General features: G+C 42.0%; 1 protein-coding gene and 1 pseudogene across 5 annotated transcripts in view; both read left to right on the top strand.

Annotated features, from left to right (window-relative positions):
- SOS1 (SOS Ras/Rac guanine nucleotide exchange factor 1) overlaps positions 1-23,213 on the top strand; it is a 112,233-nt gene that overhangs the window by 36,439 nt on the left and 52,581 nt on the right. For all 5 annotated transcript variants that reach the window (XR_009548896.1, XR_009548895.1, XM_060186887.1 and 2 more), the window contains exons 2-3: positions 12,788-12,913; positions 21,556-21,687. Coding sequence is in view for 3 of the 5 variants with exons in the window: in XM_060186887.1 (XP_060042870.1) it covers positions 12,788-12,913; positions 21,556-21,687 (258 nt within the window). In the remaining 2 variants the exon portion in view is untranslated. The remainder of the gene's footprint in view (positions 1-12,787; positions 12,914-21,555; positions 21,688-23,213) is intronic.
- On the top strand, positions 16,059-18,120 carry LOC132537644 (large ribosomal subunit protein uL15-like; annotated as a pseudogene).

The following is a 23,213-nucleotide window of genomic DNA, read 5'->3' as shown; positions in this document are numbered from 1 at the left end:
GAGGTAGTGCAGTGGGTTAAGCACATGTGGCAGAAAGCATAAGGTCCCGCTCAAGGAACCCATTCGAGCCCCTGGCTCCCCACCTGCAGGGGGGTGGATAGGATTTACAGTTGGAATTCACAGATGACATTGCCCATTTTGCTTGACATGAGAATATGAATGTGGAGAAATACTTTGAGTTCATCTACTAAGTCAGTTTGCTGCTAATGATCAGACATCAAAGATTTGGTCTGTGCGGAGACTCTTAAATTGGAAGATTTTTCCCTTGCATTTCTGGCTTTGGCTCACTAGACTTTAGAAACTGATGACTAGAGAGTATGGGAGTCAGTTGGTGAAGCTTATTAAAAAGCTATTCAAGTCACCATCTGCCATCTGTTGGTCTTTTTTTGGGAAACCCCCAAGGAGTTGGCCCCCATGTATTATAAACTGCCGCTGCGCCAACTTAAATATGCCCCTGGGGACGGGCTTTCACGTTAAGGAAGGACAAGACAGATTGGAGCATAGATAGAAAAAAACTAAAGAAGTGGAGCTTGTAAAGAATGGGTCCTTCTCAGGACGTCATTGCAGAGGGAGCGATTTCTGCCTCGTTTGGGTATGAAGATTTAAGAACATGCTTGTGGAACTGAAAACCATCAAAAGATTCTTTGCTTGAGTGAGTTCTTTGTCTTATTGCTGGGAACTCTGTTATCACAGAAAGTAATACAATTTTTTTGTTTGGGAAGAACTTACTGTTTTTCAAGCTAAACAAATGAAAGATGATATGAACTTGGCACTTGACACATGTTTGGAATTTGTGTGTGGTTATTTTCTTTGGGAAAAGACACTGAATAATGTCTTTCCCATGGCTGGTGCACCAGCAGAAAAGCAATCATAAGCCAGTGAAAAGTTTAAAGTAGGTTTATATTTTGTGTTTACACACATACAAAGTGTTAAAAGTGAATGGCAGTTGTCTTCAGTATAATTCCCCCTTTCCTAGAGAGGGCGGTTGATTTATTCTTTTGCATTTCCGCCCTTGTACATACTGCTCTCCTGGGATTAACCTAGGTTGTGTTATTCTGGGTTTTCTCCTTGTTAGTGTGCTCATTTACAGACAGGCATACACACAAGAATGCTTTGTGGAAGTCTGTCAGCGACATAACTATGATTCACTCTTTTTTTTTTTTTTTTAACTGATTTACTAATGAGAGGAAGGAGAGGGAAAGAGAACCCAAGCACCACTCTGGCATGTGCCGTGCTGGGGGTCAAACTAGGAATGGCATGTTTGAGAGTCCCGTCCTTTATCTACTGCCCTGCCTTCTGGGACACTTAGTCACTCTTTTTTAATTGTTTTTTCCTTCCTTCCTTCTTTCTTTCTTTCTTTCTTTCTTTCTTTCTTTCTTTCTTTCTTTCTTTCTTTCTTTCTTTCTTTCTACTGGATAGGACAAAGAGAAATTGAGAGGGGTAGGGAAGAGGGAGAGAGAAAAAGAGATATCTATCTATAGACATGCCTAACCATCTGGTGAAGCTTTCTCACCACCACCCCCACCCCCACACACACACACAGGTGGGAGCACAGAATTGAACATGTCCCTGTGCATTCAACTGAGTGTACACCACCTAGCCCCCACTAATTTACTCTTTATAAAAATTGTATTTTATTTTATAGGACAGAGAAATTGAGGAGGTAGGGGGAGGTTGAGAAGGAGAGAGACAGACACAGCATTGCTTCACTGCTCATGAAGCTTCCCCCCTGCAGGTGGGGATCAGGGGTCCAAACCCTGGTCCTTGTGCACTGTAATGTATGCAGTCAACCAGATTCACTACATCCAGCCCCTAATTTACTCTTGTTTTTAGTGATTTACAAAGTGACAAAGTAACGGGTACAGTTCCACACCATTCCTACCACCAGAGTTCTGTGTCTCCATTCCCTCCACTGGAAACTGCATTGGTTCTCCCAAAATCACAGATACGGGTTTACTGTTATTTCTGTAACTATCTCTCTATCTTTATTTTTCCCCCATTTTTTTTTTCCTGTGGCCCAGCCTTCTCTTCCATTTTAAGTCACACCTACACCTATTACTACTTTCAAATAACCTTTTTCCCCTCCTCTCTCTCTCAAGGTTCTGATGGAATTGATAATTTTTTCCTAATATTTCTCCCCTTCTGGGAGTATGGACCAAAATTCTTTTTGGGGTGCAGAAGGTAGAAAGTTCTGGCTTCTGTAATTGCTTCTGTGCTGGACATGGGCATTGGCAGGTCAAGCTATACCCCCCAGCCTGTTTTTATCTTTCCCAAGTGTAATTTACTCTTTTTCACAACTGCATGGCTGCATGAATTTTCTGCATGCTGGATGACTTAAGCAATGGAAACTTAATTCATTCCCATTTTGCAAGCTTAGATCAAGGTGTTGCAGGCTATTTCTTTTGAGGCCTCTACTGTGGGTATATACTGTATTTCTGACTTTCTGCCACTATTGACAGTGGTACAATAAGACCCTTGTGTTTTTACCTTTTTATTTCCATAGAATAAATTCCCAAGAGCATGTTTGCTGGGCCATCAGATGTATTTTACTTTTAATTTTGATGGTGCTTGCCAGATTGTTTTGCCAAAAGTTGGTTATTATTTCTTTCTTTTCTCCTTTCTTTCTTTCTTTCTTTCTTTCTTTCTTTCTTTCTCTCTCTCTCTCTCTCTTTCTTTTTCTTTTTTCTTTTTTTGCCTCCAGGATTATCTCTGCTCAGTGCCTGCACTGAGAATCCACTACTCCCTGGAGCCTTTTTTTGCCCTTTTGTTGCCCTTGTTGTTGTTGCCAGATAGGAAAGAGAGAAATTGAGATAGATGGAGAAGACAGAGAGTGGGAGAGAATGATAGACACCTGCAGACCTGCTTCACTGCTTGTGAAGCGACCCCCATCCCCACAGGTGGGGAGCCGGGGGCTCGAACCTGGATCCTTATGCCAGTCCTTGTGCTTCGCGCCCTGTGTGCTTAGCCCACTGCACTGCCACCTGGCCCCCTGGTTATCACTTCTGCTTGCAAGGTAATAGGGCATTCCTTTCCTAGCATTCCTGGCAACCACTGGTTTTATTAACCAATCTATTTTTTTATTTGTTTAATGCTCCCAGCATAATCTTAACTGATTCCTGAATTTGCACTTTTTTACTGCAGCTTTTTTGATTGAAGTGTAGTTGGTCATATATACATTACTAGTTTTAGGCATGCAACATCGTGATTCCATATTAGTATGGATTGCAAAAGATCCCCACAGTAAGACTAGTTAGCATCTACTACCATACATGATGAAAAGATTTTCTTTTCTTTTCCTTTTTTCTTTTTCTTTCTTTCTTTCTTTCTTTCTTTCTTTCTTTCTTTCTTTCTTTCTTTCTTTCTTTCTTTCTTCCCTCCCTCCATCCTTTCCTCCTTTCTTTCTCTCCCTTCCTCTCTCTCTCCTCCCTCTCCCTCCCTCAGTCCCTCCCTCCCTCCCTTCCTTCCTTTCTTTTCTTTCTTTCCAGAGCAGTGCTTAGCCCTGGCTTATGGTGGTGTCAGGGTTGAACCTGAGACCTCAGAGCCTCAGGCATGAAAGTCTTTTGCAAAACCACTATGCTATCTCCCCAGCCTACAAAACATTCCTTTGGTGAGAACTCTTTAAATACTTACTTTCTGGCACCTTTCAGATGTGCAGTATGGTTTACTAACTGTTCTGTACTGTCCATGTGTAGTCACATATTGTACTCTACACACCCATGACTTAACTGGTCTTTAATCGGAAGTTTCAACCTTTTAACTCCTTTCACTCGTTTTATGCCCATGTGCATATATTACCCCTTCTCTCCACCTTACCTCTCACTATCAATAATCTCTTTCTATATTTATGAGCTCAGTGTGCTCCTTGTTTATTTTTCTCTGTTTAGATTGTACACACAACTGAGATCATCTGTTGATATTTGACTCTGTCTGACTTATTTCACTGGCTGTGTTACACTATCAGTTCACCCCATCTGTGCTAGAATTAACTGCTGCCTTCCCCTGGATACTATCCTTTTTTGTGAATAACTGAACACTGATTTGTACTATCATTGCTTCCCTGCGTGAACTGAAAAGTCCTGAAGGACAGGGACTATGTCATAACTCAGGAATCCTGGTGGCCCACAGTGAACACCTGTGGGAGGTTCTACCACTTGTTTTGTTTCTATTCAAGGGCAGTGGCTGTCTGAAGGTTTTCTCTCTTTCTAGCCAAAGTACATAGTACATCTGTCCCACATAGCAGAGCCTTAGAAGGGTCACTAGGTTTCAGTTGACATGGGGAGGGGGAGACATCTCATTCAAGGCAAAGGAGTTACAGGAGGGAGAGACACAGAGACGAGAAAGCTGCCGGACGGTGTGCCATGCTTTCTCACTTCTGAATATGAAAATTAAAAACAGGAAAAGTCTAGGACTTTTTGAAAACATATGAACACAATCATCAGAACCTTCCTTATTAGTCTTGAAGATCGGGTGTTTTCAGAATAGCAGCACTTATTAATTTAATGACCGTGAACCTTCCTTGCTAGAAGACAAGCATGGTCTTGCATTGTGGCTACAGATCAGGTATTTTGTAGGCTTTGTTTCAGCTAGCTAATTCTTCTAAGCTTTTAAGTAGTTAATTAGCTCTGCTGCCAGTAACTTTTTTCTTTCCTGATAGACAACAAATTCTGATTTGGTTATTACTAAATTATTGCAAAAATCTTTGCAGTGAAGAACTTGTAAAATATCACACTAGAACCATATTTTTTTTAAAAAGTTTATTATTCATTCCCTTTTGTTGCCCTTGTTGTTTTATTGTTGTACTTATGATTGATGTCGTCGTTGTTGGATAGGACAGAGAGAAATGGAGAGAGGAGGGTAAGACAGAGGGGGAGAGAAAGATAGACACCTGCAGACTTGCTTCACTGCTTGTGAAGCAACTTCCCTACAGGCGGGGAGCTGGGGGCTCAAACCAGGATCCTTAGGCTGGTCCTTGTGCTTTGCGCCACCTGCGCTTAACCTGCTGCACTACCGCCCGACTCCCTAGAACCAGATTTATAGCATGTCAATTTGTCTTACTCAGTACTTAACATCTAACTAAATTACTTTTCTTCACTTGAAAAAGTCATATATTATATTTCATAATACAAATCAAAATGCCTTTAAAACTAGAAAAATATTTTAAAATGTATTATCAAGGAGGTCAGGGAGTGGCACACCCAGTTGAGTGCATGGCATCATGTGCAAAGCCCAGGGTTCGAGCCTTCAGGCCCCACTTGCAGGAGGGAAACTTCACAAGTGGTGAAGCAGCACTGCAGGTGTCTTTCTCTTCCTCCTCCTCATCTCCCCCCTCCCATCTCAATTTATCTCTATCCTATCAATAAAAATAAAATAAAATGTGTTACCATGACAGTCCTTTAATTTTATTTAAGTTTCAAAGGATAATATCTACTTAAAAGAAGAACATATAGTTTATGTTTGGTTGAAAGAATGAGATGAACCTTGACACACCTAATATAGAGTTTAAGAGATGAAGTGTTTGTCATACTTCAGAAGCATCCTGTGTTATCCTTCCTGATGGTATGTCCTCTCCCATCCTCTGGAGGTAACATTTTATTGAGTTTTGGCTTAGGCAGCTTCCTTCTGTGGCCCCAGGAGTCTCATGTCTGTGTGATCCCATTGAGTCTCCTCCTTGTCCCAGTTGTTTCCCCCCCTATATTTTGAGAGAGAGAAAGCTCTCTGTCGTCCATAGCACTCCATCATTTTTCTTTGGTGCCCTCCTATGGTAACAGAGGTCAGATCCAGGGCCTCCTGCATGGAAGGCATATGCTTTATCCACTGTGCCACCTCCTAGGCCAGTACTGATTCATTTGAATGTTAATAGACACTTAGTTGTTTCCAAGTGTTGCTTTTCAGAATTAATTTTTAACATCTTTGTTCTTGTTCATCTGAACCAGTGTTAAAGTTCTTCTATGTTACATTTGATAATTGAATTGGCAGATCAAATGGAGCCTACCCACTGAGCTTATGAGGTTTTCCCAAACTGTAATTCAAAAGTGTGTTGTGTACATCCCCACCTGTAGTGGATGAACATGTTCCAGTTCTTCATATCTTCCCCCGCACTTAGTAGTCTCAGACTTTTAAATTCCTTCCAAAGTTCTAAGACTGAAGTGACAGTTCATAGTTACACCTTAACATTTACCTTGATGCTGAGGCCGAGCACCTTTGCAGCCGTATCCCATTACAGCTCTTACCCATTACACATAAACTGGGGGATTGATCTTCCCTGAAACATTAGGGGTTTCTTCTTTATTTATCTTTGTTAGTTTAAATGTGCTTCATTGTTTTTTCCTACTAAATGACTTAACTTTGTGCCTTTCTTGTATTTTGAAGAAGTAGTAGTTCTTGATTTAGGAAATTGAGTTTTCAAGGCCAAACCGTGGCACACCTAGTAGAATGTATGTGTTACAGTGCTCAGGGACCTGGGTTTAAGACCTCAGTCCCTACCTCAGGGAGGACATTTAATAGTCTGTGAAGCAGTGCTCTAAGTCTCTGTCTCTCTCACTGTCGTCCCTTCCATCTCATTTATTTCTGTCTCTATCAAATAAACAAATATAAAATATTGAATTTTGATTTTTTTGTTGAGTATTTGTGTCTTTTCAAATTATAACAAAACTCTTTCATCCTTTTCCTTAAGGTTTCTCAATCTTTTATCACATCATCGTGTGCTCAATTTGTCTTCATTTGACTTTGTATCTGGTTTCTATCATTCAGTTGCCATAGCAGAATACTACAGACAACAAAAGTGGATTTCTCACAGCCTGGTCAGGTCTGGCTTCCTGGTCCTTGGTCCACCATCTTCCTTTTGTGGCTTCACATGGTGTGAGGGGCCAGGTTGCTCTTCCAGGACCTCCTTTATAAAGACACTAATTCCAGACATCCACACAACAGGGCTGGGTTTCCGTGTGTGAGTCTGCAGGGAGACTCAGATGTTCTGTGTGTGACAGTGCATGGTAGCAAATAGCTTCAGTTGCCACTGAAACACAGTCACATGATCTCTTTGTTACCCGAGAATCTTCAACACTTAACTATCTTTTATACTATTTCCACACAGGTCTGTTTATGTACTCTTTATGTAATCTTCCCATCAATTTCCTTGCTTTTCTCTTCTTTTTTAAGAATTATAATGTGCATGTCCTGTTTTCTTCTTCTGGCAAACCAGAACACTGCTCCATCCCCCCTTTTTTGTTTAAATGATCTGCCCCTTTTTCTGTGTGACTATCACATTGCCTTAATGACTCTAGCTTAATTTTAAGTTGATGTGTAGCAGGAAAAAAATTCTTGTCCATTTTTTTTCCCTCCAGGGTTATTGCTGGGCTCGGTGCTTGCACCATGAATCTACCGCTCCTGGAGGCCATTTTCCCCCCCTTTTGTTGCCCTAGTTGTTGCAGCCTCGTTGCGGTTATTATTGCCATTGTTGACGTTGCTTTGTTGTTGGATAGGACAGAGAGAAATGGAGAAAGGAGGGGAAGACAGAGAGAGTGGGGGAGAGAAAGATAGACACCTGCATACCTGCTTCACAGCCCATGAAGCGACTCCACTGCAGGTAGGGAGCTGGGGGCTCGAACCGGGATCCTTACACTGGTCCCTGCGCTTTGCGCCACGTGCGCTTAACCCACTGCGCCACCGTCCGACCCCCTCTTGTCCATTTTTTTAAAGTAATGCTTTAATTTTTGGTTCATCTAAATTTGAGATCAGCTTCCAAAGATTTCACAAAAATGTTGTTTCTGTTTTTACAGGAGCTGTATCTTACGTGTGGTGCTTTTAGCTTTTAAAATCTCTGTAATTTATAGACCCTCTCTCCCCGTTAACTCATTGCGGGAACTCAAGTCAGTTGTCATGAAGTATGTTCAGCATTCTGGATTTCTCGTTTGTTTCCTCATCTGTCTATCATAGTTTCTCTCTCTTTTTTTTTTAAAGATTTTATTTACTTATGAGAAAGATAGGAGGAGAAAGAACCAGACATCACTCTAGCACATGTGCTGCCAGGGATCGAACTTGAGACCTCATGACTGAGAGTCCAAAGCTTTACCACTGCGCCACCTCCCGGACCACTGTCTATCATAGTTTCTACAAAAGTGAGTTTACTATAGAGGTTTGATTTAAATACTCCCAGATCTTTTTGCAAGAATGTTTCACAAGTGGTACTTTGGCAAGTCTGGCTCACTTTAGTGATGTTCACTAAGACTGAATTCAAGGGGTGACAACCTGAGCCCCTTCCCGGCAAGGACTGTCTTCACTTGATGATTTCAGAGACTGATGGCTAATGTCTGAATTTGTCATTCAGATTGCAAATGGGCGGTTTTCTAGCTGTATTCCTTCTACATCTGATATCTGGAGTTCTGGAAGGAAGAATTCCCATTAAGTAGGGCTGTGTGAATACCCCAGAGTACAATCAGGACAGGAAAGGAGAGGCGTGTGTTGATTCTTTAAGGATAAAGAATCGATACCCCAGTTACATCCAGTGTTCCATTGAGTTTTTTTTTTGTATTTTAAATAATCATTTTGACCATATGAGATTTTATAAATTTGGCATATTTCTTGTACAGTTCATCTGATTGTTAAACTAGGGTGCCTTTTGCATATAAGAAGTCCCTTTTTCGGTGTGTTTGTGTGTGTGTGTTTGCTGTTGTCATGCCTCCATCTTTGAGCTTCATTGCTTCCTTGTATATTAGATGTTCCAGGTGTAATATTGTCATTTAATTTTGAATAAAATGCTAAGTGTATGTATGTTTTAAAAAGTTTTATTACACTTGAGTGTCTCTTACCATATTTGAAAATTTCTTCAGTTAATACAAAGTAGAATATATATATATTTTTTTTAGTAACTATATATATATCCAAAGCATTACTCAGCTCTGGATTATGGTAGTGTCAGGGGTTGAACTTTGAACCTCAGAGCCTCAGAAGATAAAGTCTTACAGAACCACTATACTTCTCCCCAGCCCTGATGGTGATTTTTTAAGGTTATCTGACTTATTTTACTTTTTTTCCTTTTTGTTGTCCTAGCAAGTAGTAGATATCTAACCACTGAGCACTAGCAATCATAACTCTAAGAGAGAGAGTTTTAGTACTCTGAAGCTTTATTCCAGTGGTTCTCTCTCCCTGACCCTCTCAATTGCCTCTCACCCCTTCTTATCAGAGCACTGTTGAGCTCTGGCTTACCATATGCAGGGGATCGAACCTGGGACTTTGGTGCTTCAGGCATGTAAGTTTGTTTTTGTTTCTTTTTTTTCTCTTTTTTTAAATATAACCATTATAATGTCTTCCCCCACCATAATCCAGATTTTTATTATGGGGAATAGCTCAGGTAAAGCATTTGACTGCTGATCTTTAGTATGTGTCGTCAGGAAATTCATGACACATTTTTGCATAGAAAAATATGTCATGACTTTTCCAACAACCCAATATTCGCTGTGATGGAGGTTTTGAGAATACCACTTCATTTCAAATTCTCCTGCTATGTTTGTAAATAAAAGTAGCAGATCTGAACTGAAGACATGACAAAATACAATCTAGAAAGCTTTCTAATTCTTCAGAGAGCCATTAGCTATAGCAGACTATTAAAGATTCATCAGAACTCAGCATAATGTTTTCTGATGGTTTACCCCAGGGATTCCTGAATACACTTAGAGGACTCATGTATCAAGAAGCTAGGAACTGATACAGCCTATATCTCTGCCCTCTCAGACTCCACAGACTCTGGCAGTAATCGACAGCGTCACATCTGACTCTGTTAGAAATTAGACAGCACAGAATGAACTGGCAAGGCAGAGCCTTGTAGTCCTTGAAGAAGGTTTAGATTCAATGCTGTCATCTTTAATTGAATGTGGTGATTGTATCATAAAGAAATTATTGTCATGGTCATATAAATAATTCTTAGTGGCTATCGAATTATTTAGTGAGTTTTTGCGTTTACTTAAATTGTGTAAGGTAATTGCATTTAAGAAGCCTGAAAATTTTCTTTGTCAATGCATGTAAGTTTAAATACAATGTTTTTGAAAACTGCGGTAAGGAATCTACTTCTGTTCTAAGAGCTGATTGTAATTGTTCCTTCTCCTCACACACAAACACTCTCAGTGATTGTCAGCTGTAGAAGGCTTCTGAAAGCTATCATAAGGTTTGGCAGGGTATCTTGTATAGGTGCAAATATTTGATCTATTAAATACCTTTAAGTTCCATTTGTGATGGAATAGAATATGTTAGTGGTAACATTACTTCATGGAAATGAAGTGTTATTTAATTCTGTCTGTATGGCAGATGTAATACTGTTTCTGTCTTCTGTCTGCTCCTTAAAGGAATCTCTTAACAGCCTCTTTCTGAAAAAGTCAAGAGCAGATTATGTGTTTAAGAAATTGGTGTTTAGCCTATGGTTTCCAGTCCGAGGTTTTGAACTGTTTGTGTTTTTAAGGAAATCAGATAATGAGCCCCTTACACTAGTGAACCTTGATGCTAATTTGACAGATGTAAGCTAGGATAAAGGTTGTCCAGAGAGATAGATGGCTAGTATTTTTATATATTGAATAGCTTCTGCTTTGGGGAACTTCTGCTCCTGAGGTCAGTCAGACTTTCTAGCCTTGCTACCACCCTTTTCATGTTTAATTCCAAGAAAAACATGTGTCATCTCTCTTAGCCCCGACAGCACAGTGGCTTTGCAAATTGTTCCCTGAATGTTGGGGGTTTGGTGTGAAAAGCTGAGAAAATTCTGCAAATAGATCAAATTCTGTCCAACTGGAGCATTGCCACAAAGGAAGCAGATAAAGGAGCATGTCATTCCATGCGACATACTCCATACCCAGCGTGGTCCCTAGTTACAGCTGGCCAGAGCAGGGGATGAGCTCACTGACTCGCCTATGTATGTGTACCACCTAACAGAGGGCTTGCTACTCATGCGCTCACTGTGTCGGCTAAATGAATGAGACCAGTTCCACCTTAGAAAGAGAGGAGAAACAGTCTCCCTAGATGAGGCTCCTTCTGGAGTTCGAAAATAAAAGAGGTGGATGAAAGGGGAAAAGAATAAATGAAAAACATGGAGGATCATGTGAGTGATGCATGAGTGTTTACAGCAAATGGTTTGAAATAGCCAATTGAAGAGGATAGAGTTTCAGTAGTGAGTGTCTGTTGTTTCCATGGTGTCTTTGAAAAGCAATTTTTTTCTTGTTTAATAAGCTAACCAGCTTACACTTTCTAGACTGTGTTTTGGGGATATCTAAACCACTCCTTCAAATGGCTTTGGTGTTTTTAAAAGTTAGTTTGAATTGTCGCCAAGTATTTTCATTTTAATATTATGTCTGCTACTTTAGCTTTCAGATTTTTAGTATGTTTCCAGTTTAATACATTGGGACGCTCTGTGTAAAATCAGTGATCATTTTGCCCGTATTGAATGGGTAAAATGACAATGCTTAAAGCCATGTTGTGTACAGGATTCCACTATGTAGATAGATGGTCATTCCACTACCAGTGCTGTTGAGGCTACTGGATCACCCCCATACTCGAGCCCCAGGCTCCTCTAGGTTTAACGGTCAGGGCTTAGTAGAAAGAGCTGTGGCCTGGAAGCCAGGAGGCCCTGGTGGGTATGTACACAGCCTTTTGCTGTGTAAGCCACCAGATGTGGGTGTGTGCTTCATAGAGGTATCAGCTCACATCACCACCACAGTCATTCAGTTGTGTGATGCTGGAGCCTCGGCAGGACTGTAACCCCCAGCACAGCTCCATCTGTATCTCTGTGAAAGCAGGGCCTGTCTGCACTGCTGTTGCAGGTACATGCACTTTACATTCTGCCCCCCACACACCTAAGAGCTGTAGCTCTGTGTGTCAGGCAGTGCTTTTCGTGTTCACCTTCGCTAATACGCTGTTTATTTTTCCATGTTAAATTTGGTGAGGTAGATTGGAGATATCTAGCAAATAATTTGAAGTATGGTTCTAAAACTTGGGGGAGGTTGGAACTAGAGATAGATAGTTACCACATAGTGGTAACTCCAGGCATAGCAGGAAATGAGAAATTCAAGAGGAAGGGAGCAGACACACAGGAGAGAATCTACATTGGGTGGTGGAGGAAGATGTGGAGCTCAGTGAGGAAATAGGAAAGGAACAAAGGAATAAGAGAAGTAGAAGAGATTATGTCACTGACATTAAGAGTTTAAAAAAATGCAAAGGACTTGGCTGAGAGTTTGGTAGAGTGTCCCACTACGTGGTGTTCGGGATTCATTTCTGCATGAAGCTAAGTCAGCTTTTTTGGGGGGTGGGGTGGTGACAAAGAAACCACTGAGGCTGATGGGGCATGCAGTGCAGTGTAGAAAATGAAACCGGTTATGTTCCAGGGTTTTTTTCCCAAGATGTTTCAGTGGAAAAAGAAGTAAGTGTACAAGGCTGTTTATCCACACTCACTAGTCAGACTGAGGGCACTGTGAATATCCCTCTTGGTTCTGATGTTTAGTGGGAAGATAGTTAATTCAGGGGTGGAGCTTCTGCAAGAACTCTGGTTCTTGATGAAGACTATACGAAATACTTTCATTCCCAGATTGGCCTCTCCCTCCCTCTGCATTCCCACACCTGAGATAACGGTGGTTTAAGGAGCACATAAGCGCACCTGGTGCGTGTGAGTGAGGGAGGGCTGACTGAGAGCATCTGTCTCCTGGGGCATCGAGACCCTGTTCCTGAGTGCAAACCACCATTAAGAAAAAGAATGGCTTTGTTTGCTTAATCAGGTGAAATGCACCTGCATTTAAACCGTCTGGTTTTCTGTCCACAGGTCCAGGGACAAGTTCATCCTACACTTGAGTCTAGTGATGATGCTCTTCAGTATGTTGAAGAATTAATTTTGCAGCTGTTAAATATGTTATGCCAAGCTCAGCCCCGAAGTGCTTCAGATGTAGAGGTATGATCGGGTTTGCCTTGTTTGCTGTCTGTCCACTTATAGCCAGTCTCTGTGTTTATCCTAGTATTAGTAAAGGCAGAAGAGTTTGTTTTTCAATCTATAGTGGAATTGAAGTACTTTTTGATTTGCTTTATTGAGTTATAGATAAGAGTTTACAGTAATGGGGCGGGGAGATAGCATAATGGTTATGCAAACAGACTCTCATGCTTGAGGCTCCAAAGTCCCAGGTTCAATCCCCCATACCACCATAAGCCAGAGCTGAGCAGTGCTCTGGTGTTTCTCTCTGTGTCTCTCTCTGTCTGCATCTCTCTAAAACAAACAAATAAATAAATAAATAAGAGTTTACAGCATTAAAAAATGTAGGAGTATGTGTGCATGGGTGAAACTGACTGTGTCCGTCATCAGAAATCCCTATGCCACCACACCAGATAGATCCCCCGAACACTGGCCTCTTTCGCTGACTCCCTCTACACACATCTGGTATTTCTTAAATGAAAGCTGGATTTACTTTAGTTTTGTATTAGTGTGTGATACTTTGTGTTCTAGCTCTCTGACAAGCCCATGCTGTGTCTTCAATTCAAAATGACATGGGGTGGGCCCATAAGCACTGCTTGCATGGACTGTATCCCAACATTGCTTCCAGTTTTTGTAAAAAACAAATACGGTTCTAGAAACATTGAGTCATCTGCTCTACCATCGTTTCATGTAGCTAGATAGCAGCGGAAGTCCTTGTCACCGCGGAAGGTGGTGCACACCTGGGAGGGAGACAAGCAGCTATAGACTCTGGAGCGAGGTCTCTAATCTCCAAGGAGCTGTCACAGTCCGGCTTCCCTCTAGGGTTCTGGTGCAGGGAGAAAGGACAGCGACACGTGAAGTTCTGAGTCCCAGTTGGGGCTCAGGATACAAGGGGCAGGATACAAGGGGCTCAGGCTTTGGGGCAACTTCTCGGAAGAGGAATCTAAATGGAGTTCAGAGGCTTCTGAGTGAAGATTTAAGTGGGGGAATGGGAGGTGGAGCGGAGGCTGTAAAAGCAGTTTCTGGCAGTGACGAAGGGCTCTGATCTTAGTGACCCCACATGAATAGTGATCCAGATCTACAGGCCAAGTGTGGGCACAGAGGAGGTAGTGGAGGGGAATAGTGCTTCCTGTGAGCAGGCAGCCGCAGGGTAAGGGGAGTATGCAGCTCACAAGGAAACAGCACCCGTAAACACAGTGACTAGGGAGAAGACCTGTCTGCCCAGCCCCGCAAATGAAGCAGTGCTGAAAAAAGCATCAGAAACTCTTAAGACAAGGATAAGAAAAAAGTGAAATATGATGATAGCTGACGTTTGAGTGCTTTCTGTGGTGTCATACACTGATCTAGACATTCCACATTTCAGATTTCATTTTAAGTTCCTGATAGCTCCATAAAGATGGTCCCCCTCCTCTCTCTCCTTCCCCTTACTGTTAAAAATTATGTTGTTAAGCAAGGGCAACAAAAGGGGAAATAAATATAATAAAAAGTTTTTAAAGAAAAAGTTGAAAATCAAAAGTTATGTTGTTGTGGGAGCCGGGCAGTAGTGCAGTGGGTTAAGCACACATGCTGCAAAGCGCAAGGACTGGCGGAAGGATCCTGGTTTGAGCCCCCAGCTCCCCACCTGCAGGGGGGTCATTTCATAAGCGGTAAAGCAGGTCTGCAGATGTCTTTCTTTCTCTCCCCTCTGTCTTCCCTCTTCTCTCTCCATTTCTCTTTCCTGTCTAACAGCAATAAAATAATAACAAGAGCAACAAAAATGGGAAAAAATGGCCTCCAGGAGCAGTGGATTCATAGTGCAGGCACCAACCCCCAGCAATAACCCTGGAGGATATATATATATATGTTGTTATTTTAAATATATCACCACCAGGGTTACAGTAGGGCTTGGTGCCTCCACTGTGAATCCACCACTCCTGGCAGCCTTTTGTTTGCTTTTTTTTCCTTTCTTTTACTTTGATAGAATAGAGAATTTAAGAGGGGAGGGAAAGATGGAGAGGGAGCACTGCTTCACTGCTCATGAAGCTTCCCCCCGCAGGTAGAAACCGGGGTCTTGAACCCAGGTTCTTGTACATTGTGACATGTGCACTCTACCAGATTTGTCCTGTTGTTATTTACAAGAGCCCTGCCTCAGGTCTGGCTGATGGTGTTGGAGATTGCACCTGGACTTCGGAGCCTCAGACAGAGGAGTCTTTTGCAAAATTACTGTGCTATCTCCCCAGGCCTCTCCTTCCCCTTGCTGTGATGTAAAGTTCCAGGGATTTTTTTTTTGTCCCCTTGCTCAGTGCTGTATCCTCAGCACCTAGAACAATGTGTAAGTAACACAGGGCAAGCACTCAAGGAATACACGGGGCGGGAGTATGTGTGGATTCTGAGGCCCGGAGATGTATCGTAAGTTGCCCTAGTCACAGCCAGTAAGTAGTAAACCCAGAAGTCTAAGCTCTAAGGGCACACATTCTGCTCAGCTCTCCTGCCAGCTAAGAGGGCAAGCAGGTTGGCAAATCAAAGGGGCAAGGTATTGGGTTTCCCAGTGAGGTGGGATGGAGTACCTGGGAGCTGGTGGAGTTGAAGATGTCTTCAGTGTCACATTTAGAAAGCAGAGGGTAGTGGGCATTAGTTGGTGGCTAGAGTAGAGGTCAAAGAGTTTGGGAAGTAATCGGTGCTTATTGTGTATGTCCTTGATGTAAGCAGTAGCATCACAGGCAGATGGCAGGCCTTTTCTCGGGAGACAGACGTTCCTGAGCAGCTCAATGGTGTTGGCAAAGTGGGGACCCCTCCTCTCCTGGGCCATGGGAGAAGCCTTGCCCCTGCTTTGGGTGGCTCCAGGAGAGATCAGGTTGCAGCCCAGGCAGAGATGCTCAGGGACAGAGAATTAGGGAGGTTGAAAAGACACGTTTGCTCTGCAGTTCACTGTGATTTCTGTTTGTTGTTGTCACTGGGTCTTCACTGCTCCAGGGCAGCTTTTTCAAGTAGAAGGATGAAGGGACACGTCACAGTACAGAGGATTCCCTCAATGCCAAACTCTTCCCATGTGGTGTGCCTAGAACTTGAACCCAGACCATGCTAATGGCAAAGCAGGCACCCTCTCGGGTTACCCGCCAGGTCCCTCACTATGATTTCTTAAGTAATTCAAAGTAGGCCTCATACACTATTTTATTTGTTGATTTTATTTATTTATTTATTTTACCAGAGCATTGCTCAGCTCTGGCTTGGGGTGCTGAGGATTGAACCTGGGACCTTAGAGCCTTAGGCATGAGAGCCTTTTTGCATAACCTTTTTGCATGATGCTGTCTTCACAACCCAGGTCTCATACATCTTTATACCAGAGTCCCACTGGATTATTACGTCAGGTCTTCTAGCCGTTATCTCTTCTAGATGCTGGACTAACATGGGCTTCACAAAGTAGGTCTCAAGTGGGCCTGGCTCCCCGACTCTTCTCACTAGCAGTCCCAGGCTCTCCCTCAGGTTTCAGCTGAGGTCTCCCCACCGGGTTTGTAAAGTGCAGCATCCAGCACAGTGCCTCTCTACTGTCCACAGAAAGGGACCACATCGCCCTTCTAGCTTACTCCCCTCCTCATGTTGGTACCTTCTAGGAATGTGCTACTTTGATACTCTGCCCCCAGTGCTGATTTTAATTAAACTTTGTTCCAGTTTAGTTTGAATGTGGTGTTTAAGGTAAGTGTAAGAAATATTTAACTATGAAATATGGTTGAAGAAAAAGAAAAACTAGCCACTAGGATCATATCACTGTAAGGTTTGGGACACAGCCACTCCTATTTAGTCAGCTGACAAGCTCTTCAGGATAATGGGGTGACTGGGAACCATGGTAAATTTAGTCATTTCTCCTTTTGGATGAGCAAATCTTAGGGAAAAAGAAGGAAAAAGCTTTTGTTTTGGATGTCTCTTCTCTTCTCCCCTTCCCTTTTTTTCCTTCCCATTCAACCTTTCTAAGGCTGCTTGTATTTTTGGACCTTTGTTTTATTCCCTTTGTCATTATGTGAGTGTAGAGTAAAGAAATAACTGTTGGGAGTTGGGCTGTAGAGCAGAGGGTTAAGCGCAGGTGGCGCAAAGCACAAGGACCGGCATAAGGATCCCGGTTCGAGCCCCGGCTCCCCACCTGCAGGGGAGTCGCTTCACAGGCAGTGAAGCAGGTCTGCAGGTGTCTATCTTTCTCTCCTCCTCTCTGTCCTCCCCTCCTCTCTCCATTTCTCTCTGTCCTATCCAACAACGACAACAATAATAACTACAACAATAAAACAGCAAGGGAAACAAAGGGAACAAATAAATAAAATAAATATTAAAAAAAAAAAAAGAAAGAACTGTTTAGCTCTTTCCTTTTGGCCACCGATATGCTATCCAGAATCAGGAAGACCCGCAAGCTTCGGGGCCACGTGAGCCACGGCCACATCAGCAAGCGCCTGGCAGGCCGCAGCTGTGCCAGTGGCATGCATCACCACAGGATCAGCTTCAGCAAAGATCACCCAGGTTACTTCGGAAAAGTTGGCATGCACTATTACCACTAGAAGAGGAATCAGAGTTTCTGCACGACTGTCAATCTGGATAAACTGTAGACCCTGGTCAGTGAGCAGACATGGGTAAATGCTGCCAGAAACAAAACTTCCGCTGCCCCCATCATTGACGTGGTGCGGCCGGGCTACTACAAGTCCTGGGAAAGGGAAAGCTCCCAAAGCAGCCTGTCGCTGTGAAGGCCAAATTCTTCAGTAGAAGAGCTGAGGAGGAGGTTAAAGGTGTTGGAGGAGCCTGTGTCCTGGTTGCTTGAACCACACAGGAAAGTTCATTAAATGCTATAAATGTTTAAAAAAAGAAAAGAGAAATAACTGTTTAACTAGGCATTTGACAAAGCTTATAAACCCCATTTTTAAAAAAGATTTTATTTATTTATTAATGAGAAAGATAGGAGAGAGAAAGAACCAGATATCACTCTGGTACATTTGCTGTCAGGGATTGAACTCAGGACCTCATGCTTGAGAGTCTAGTGCTTTAGCCACTGCGCCACCTCCTGGACTACATGAACCCCATTTTTAACTACAGTAATTTCTTCCAACACCCCTATATTCCATTCATTACAACTAAATAATCACTTTAATTAATATATATATATTCTGCTTTGACTAGATGAAGAGAATTTTATTCAACTTGAATGGGCTAATCTCAGTTTAAAAATCTGCTCTTACCATGACCTACCTGGAGTCCATTCGTGTCATTCTCCCCCCACCCCAGCCCCCCGCTCCCAGAATATAATATTGCAATTTTTTTAACTTTTCCATTTTAATGGGAACTGGTAAAACTTTTATGACTACAGTCAGAAGTAATGCTTAATTTTATGTCAGTTTTTACATACTACTAATATAAGTGAAAATGAGTCCAAATTATGTACTAGCGACCTCTGCTGGTTTTATGCTGTAAATGAATTTAAAATTTTTTTAAGAATGAAAAGTATCTTTTGTTTAAAATGAATTATATTTGTTTATTTAAAGTAGGACAACTTGTAATGGCAAGACAGTTCACCTGAGAAGATGGCTGCTTTTTCTTACACTTTTACATTAGCATGAGTTCCTGCACTTTAAGTGGAAATCTTAACTGAAAAAATGCTGGAAGTCGAAGTGCTATATATTAATATTTATTTATTTATTTCCCCTTTTGTTGCCCTTGTTTTTTTTTATTGTTGTTGTAGTTATTATTGTTATGATTGATGTCATCATTGCTGGATAGGACAGAGAGAAATGGAGAGAGGAGGGGAAGACAGAGAGGGGAGAGAAAGATAGACACCTGCAGACCTGCTTCACCGCTTGTGAAGCGACCCCCCACCCCCTGCAGTTGGGGAGCTGGGGCTCGAGCCGGGATCCTTAAAGCTGGTCCTTGCGCTTTGTGCCACCTGCGCTTAACCCGCTGCACTACCACCTGACCCCCCCAAAGTGAGATATTTTAAGTGATCTCTGGAAGATTCAGACTGATGGAGAGCCAGTATGTGTTAAAAATGGTTGTTACACCCCACACATATGGACATCTGATTTTTGACAAGGAGACCAAACTATTACATGGAGAAAGGAGAGTCTCTTCAGCAAATAGTGTTGGGAAAATTGGGTTCAAATGTACAGAAGAATGAAACTAAACCACTACATTTTATCACACACAAAAGCAAACTCCAGATGGATCAAGGACTTGGATACTAGAACAGAATTATCAAATACTTAAGAGGAAAATACTGTCAGAACTCTTTCATCAGTTTTATAGGCATCTTCAGTGACAAATCCAATTGCAAGGAAGACTAAAACAAAGATAAGCCAATAAGACTACAAAGTAACTCCTTACAGAATGGAAGAAGATCTTTACGTGCCATACATCAGACAACAAGCTAATAACCAAAATATATAAAGAGCTTACCAAACTCAGCAGCAGCAACAACAACAAAAACGACCTTATCCTCAAGTGAGGAGAGGTTATGGACAAAATATTCACCAAAGAGATAGAAAGGTCACTGGACATATGAAAAAATGCTCCAAGTCACTGATTGTCAGGAAAATGCCAATAAAGACTACAATGAGATACCACTTCACTCCTGTGAGAATGTCATACATCAGAAAATCTAGCAGCAGCAAATGCTGGAGAGGCTGTAGGGACAAAGGAATCTTCCTGTACTGCTGGTAGGAATGTAAGATGGTCCAACTCCTATGGAGAGCGATCTAGAGAACTCTTAGACAGCTATAAGTGGACTTACCCTATGACCCTTCAATTCCTCTCCTGGGGATATATCCTAACGAACCAAACATACCCATCCAGAAAGATCTGTGTATCCCTATGTTTATAGCAGCACAATTTGTAAAAGCCAAGACCTGGGAGCAACCTAGGTGTCCAACAAAATGAGAAGCTAAGTAAGTTTGGTGTATTTATACACAGTGGAATACTACTCAGCTATTAAGAATGATTAATTCACCTTCTTCACCTCATCTTGAATGGAACTTGAAGGAATCATGTTAAGTGAGATAAGCTAGAAAGAGAAGGACGAATATGGGATGATCTCATTCATAGACAGAAGCTGAGAAATAAGAACAGAAGGGGAAACAAAATAAAGACTTTGAGCTCGGTTTGGTGTATTGCACCGAATTTACTTTATGGAATTCTAGGGAGGGGGCTGCTTTCAGGGCCTGGTGTATGATGGAGGAAGACCTAGGCTGGGGATAAGAGTGTTTTGCAGAAAATTGAGAAAATTTACAGATGTACCAACAACTGCATCTACTGTAAACCATTATCCCCTCAATTGAAAAGATGAAAACAGTTCCAAAAAAGAATTATTTTAAGAAATGTCAAGTGTAGAATGACATAAGCCTTGAGCCATTATTGAACTTAAAGACAAATGAGTACAAATCGAATTTTGATACTTATGAGCTCTTATTGCTTCACATTTTTTCTTCTTCTTCTTCTTCTTCTAGCGTTTGCCCTTCTTCCGTAGCCAGTCAGGTTGAGCCTGATGTAAAGTTTCGAGACCTCCTTTGAATCTGGAGAGGTAGCAGTCGTTGACTATGTGGGTCATAGTCTGTCTGGAGCCGCAGGGGCAGTTTGGGTCGTCTCTGGCTCCCCAGCGATGGAACATAGCGGCGCACCGGCCATGGCCTGTTCGATAGCGATTGAGGAGGGCCCAATCATTACGTGCTAGGTCAAAGCCGGGTTGACGCTTGCAGGGGTCTGTGATGAGGTGTTTGTTCTTGACCTCAGCTGACTGCCAACTCTGTTTCCAAGAGTCTGGAACAGAGAAGTTCAGTGTAGGCGTAGGGGACCAGATTGGGTGACGAGACGTCAAGCGTTGGACAGGGTGGGCGAAGATATCCGCGTATATTGGCAGGTCCGGTCGAGCGTAGACGTGGGAAATGAACTTAGATGATGCCGCATCCCGACGAATATCTGGCGGGGCGATGTTTCTAAGAACTGGCAGCCATGGAACCGGGGTGGAACGGATGGTTCCAGAAATTATCCTCATGGAGGAATATAATTTGGAATCGACCAAGTGGACATGGGGGCAACGGAACCATACTGGGGCACAGTATTCTGCAGTGGAATAGCATAATGCCAGAGATGATGATTGTAGTGTGGAAGCGCTCGCGCCCCATGAAGAGCTGGCCAGTCTTGCAATGATGTTATTCCTCGCGCCCACCTTTGCTGCAGTTTTTATGAGATGTTCGTGAAATGACAGGGTGCGATCGAGAGTAACGCCAAGATAGACTGGCTGGGCTTCATGCTGGATTCTCGTATCGTCAAGCTGCACATTAAGCTCACGTGAGGCCGAGGCATGGTGTAGATGGGAAACAGATGATACCGTTTTTGCAGTTTTATCTAAGAATGTTTAAATGGCTTCTGTTCATTTGTCTCATTAGCTTTACCACAGTGAAGTTGAAACTCAGAATGTGATTCTCCCTCCCCATAATATAAGGAATGTTTAGCCTCTTAATTGGCTAATTAAAAAAAAAGGGATGATTTTCTCATGATTATAGTGTAATTCATATCAATTGTGAAAAGCCTGCTTTTGGTATTCTTTGATTTGAAGAAAGTAAATTGCAAGTGAAAACCACTTTCAATATATCCATTTCTTAGTTGTTATTTTCCTGTTTTCTAAGGAACGTGTTCAGAAAAGTTTCCCTCATCCAATTGATAAGTGGGCAATCGCTGATGCCCAATCAGCTATTGAAAAGAGGAAGCGAAGAAATCCTTTATCTCTCCCAGTAGAAAAAATTCATCCATTATTAAAGGTAAAGCAGACAGACTACTTTCTTGCCTTTTAAAATTGGGGGGTGATGGGGTTGGGGGGGTGGTTACCCTCAGCTTTCAGACACTACGAATGTGTTTTATGGATGATAGAATCAGCCTCAGAGTGAAAGTCTCCTTTCAGCTTTCCCAGGGGTTCACGCCACGTGGAGGTCTGAGATAGGAAGGTATAATTCAGCGGCACAGTTTCAAGTTATTTTACACCAGGAGAAATAATTCACCAAGTCAATAGGATTAAGAATAGTTATTCTGGAAAGTCGGGCGGTAGCGCAGTGGGTTAAGCACACATGGTGTGAAGAGCAAGGACCGGATAAAGATCCCGGTTCGAGCCCCCGGCTCCCCACCTGCAGGGGAGTCGCTTCACAGGCGGTGAAGCAGGTCTCCTCTCTTTCTTCCCCTCCTCTCTCCATTTCTCTCTGTCCTATCCAACAATGATGACAACAACAACAGCAATAATACCTACAACAACAACAACAACAAAAAAAACCAAGAGCAACAAAAGGGAAAATAAATAAATATAAAAAATAAAATATATATATATATATTTTAAAAAAGAATAGTTATTCTGGATTCTGTTTATCTCAGGTGTTACTGGATCCTCAGAGAATTTATAAAGCTCCCTTCTTGTCCCTGTGAATCCTTCAGATGGAGGCCCCTCGCATCAGCTGTGTGGGGACTTCAGGGAAGCTTGCAGAGGGCTCTGTGTCATCCCAGACAGTCTCTACAGGCCACCTGAACCAGCCAGCTCTTGTCCTTTAAATCAGTTGGTTGAACATCTCCACAACTAATAATAGCAGTACTGCTAAAAATTGTAATAATACTTCTCCACCTTACTTAAAACAAGCTGTGGATTAATTCTTACGCCAAACACTATAGGTACTATAGTTAAAACATTAGTGATACATTTGCTATCTAATTTTATACATACTAGTACAAACCAAGTGCTACTGCTTGCTTACGTGTCTGATACTACTGACCGAAGATACTGCTATTGACCCCAGTTTGTAGAGAAGGTAGCTAAGGCAGAAAACAATAAAGTTGCTTTAGTCCAAAACCTCATGGTATGAAGAAATGAAAATCTGCTCTTGTTCAAGACTTGACACTTGGATGATGTTTACGACTGCTAAGTTAGTTACATTTTGTATTTGGGTTGTTTGAATAGAAATGCCTGTCTTGTGTCCTACTAATTGATCTGAGGAAATTGTTGCAAGTTACAGAAAATTACAGACTATCAGTAGTTAGTTACTTTGTGGTTCCCTTTTCATGATTTTTAACTAGCTATACACTGAATTATATCCAGATAGGTCTTAAGTATGCACATGCCATATTACAGTCCCAAATTTGAGTATGCCTTAACCGTAGCTCTATTTCACTGTATGCATTAATAGTTTCACATAGCTTTAAAGGTAAGCCAACCACCAACTTAGACAAACTCCTTACTTGAAAATTGTCTTTTTTTTTTTTTTTAATTCCCCTTAGTTGGATTATATAGAAAAATATGACATGGAAT

This window comes from Erinaceus europaeus, chromosome 3 (genome assembly GCF_950295315.1).
Source record: "Erinaceus europaeus chromosome 3, mEriEur2.1, whole genome shotgun sequence".
In the NCBI taxonomy this organism is placed as follows: domain Eukaryota; kingdom Metazoa; phylum Chordata; class Mammalia; order Eulipotyphla; family Erinaceidae; genus Erinaceus; species Erinaceus europaeus.
This window is presented reverse-complemented; position numbering and strand designations above follow the sequence as displayed.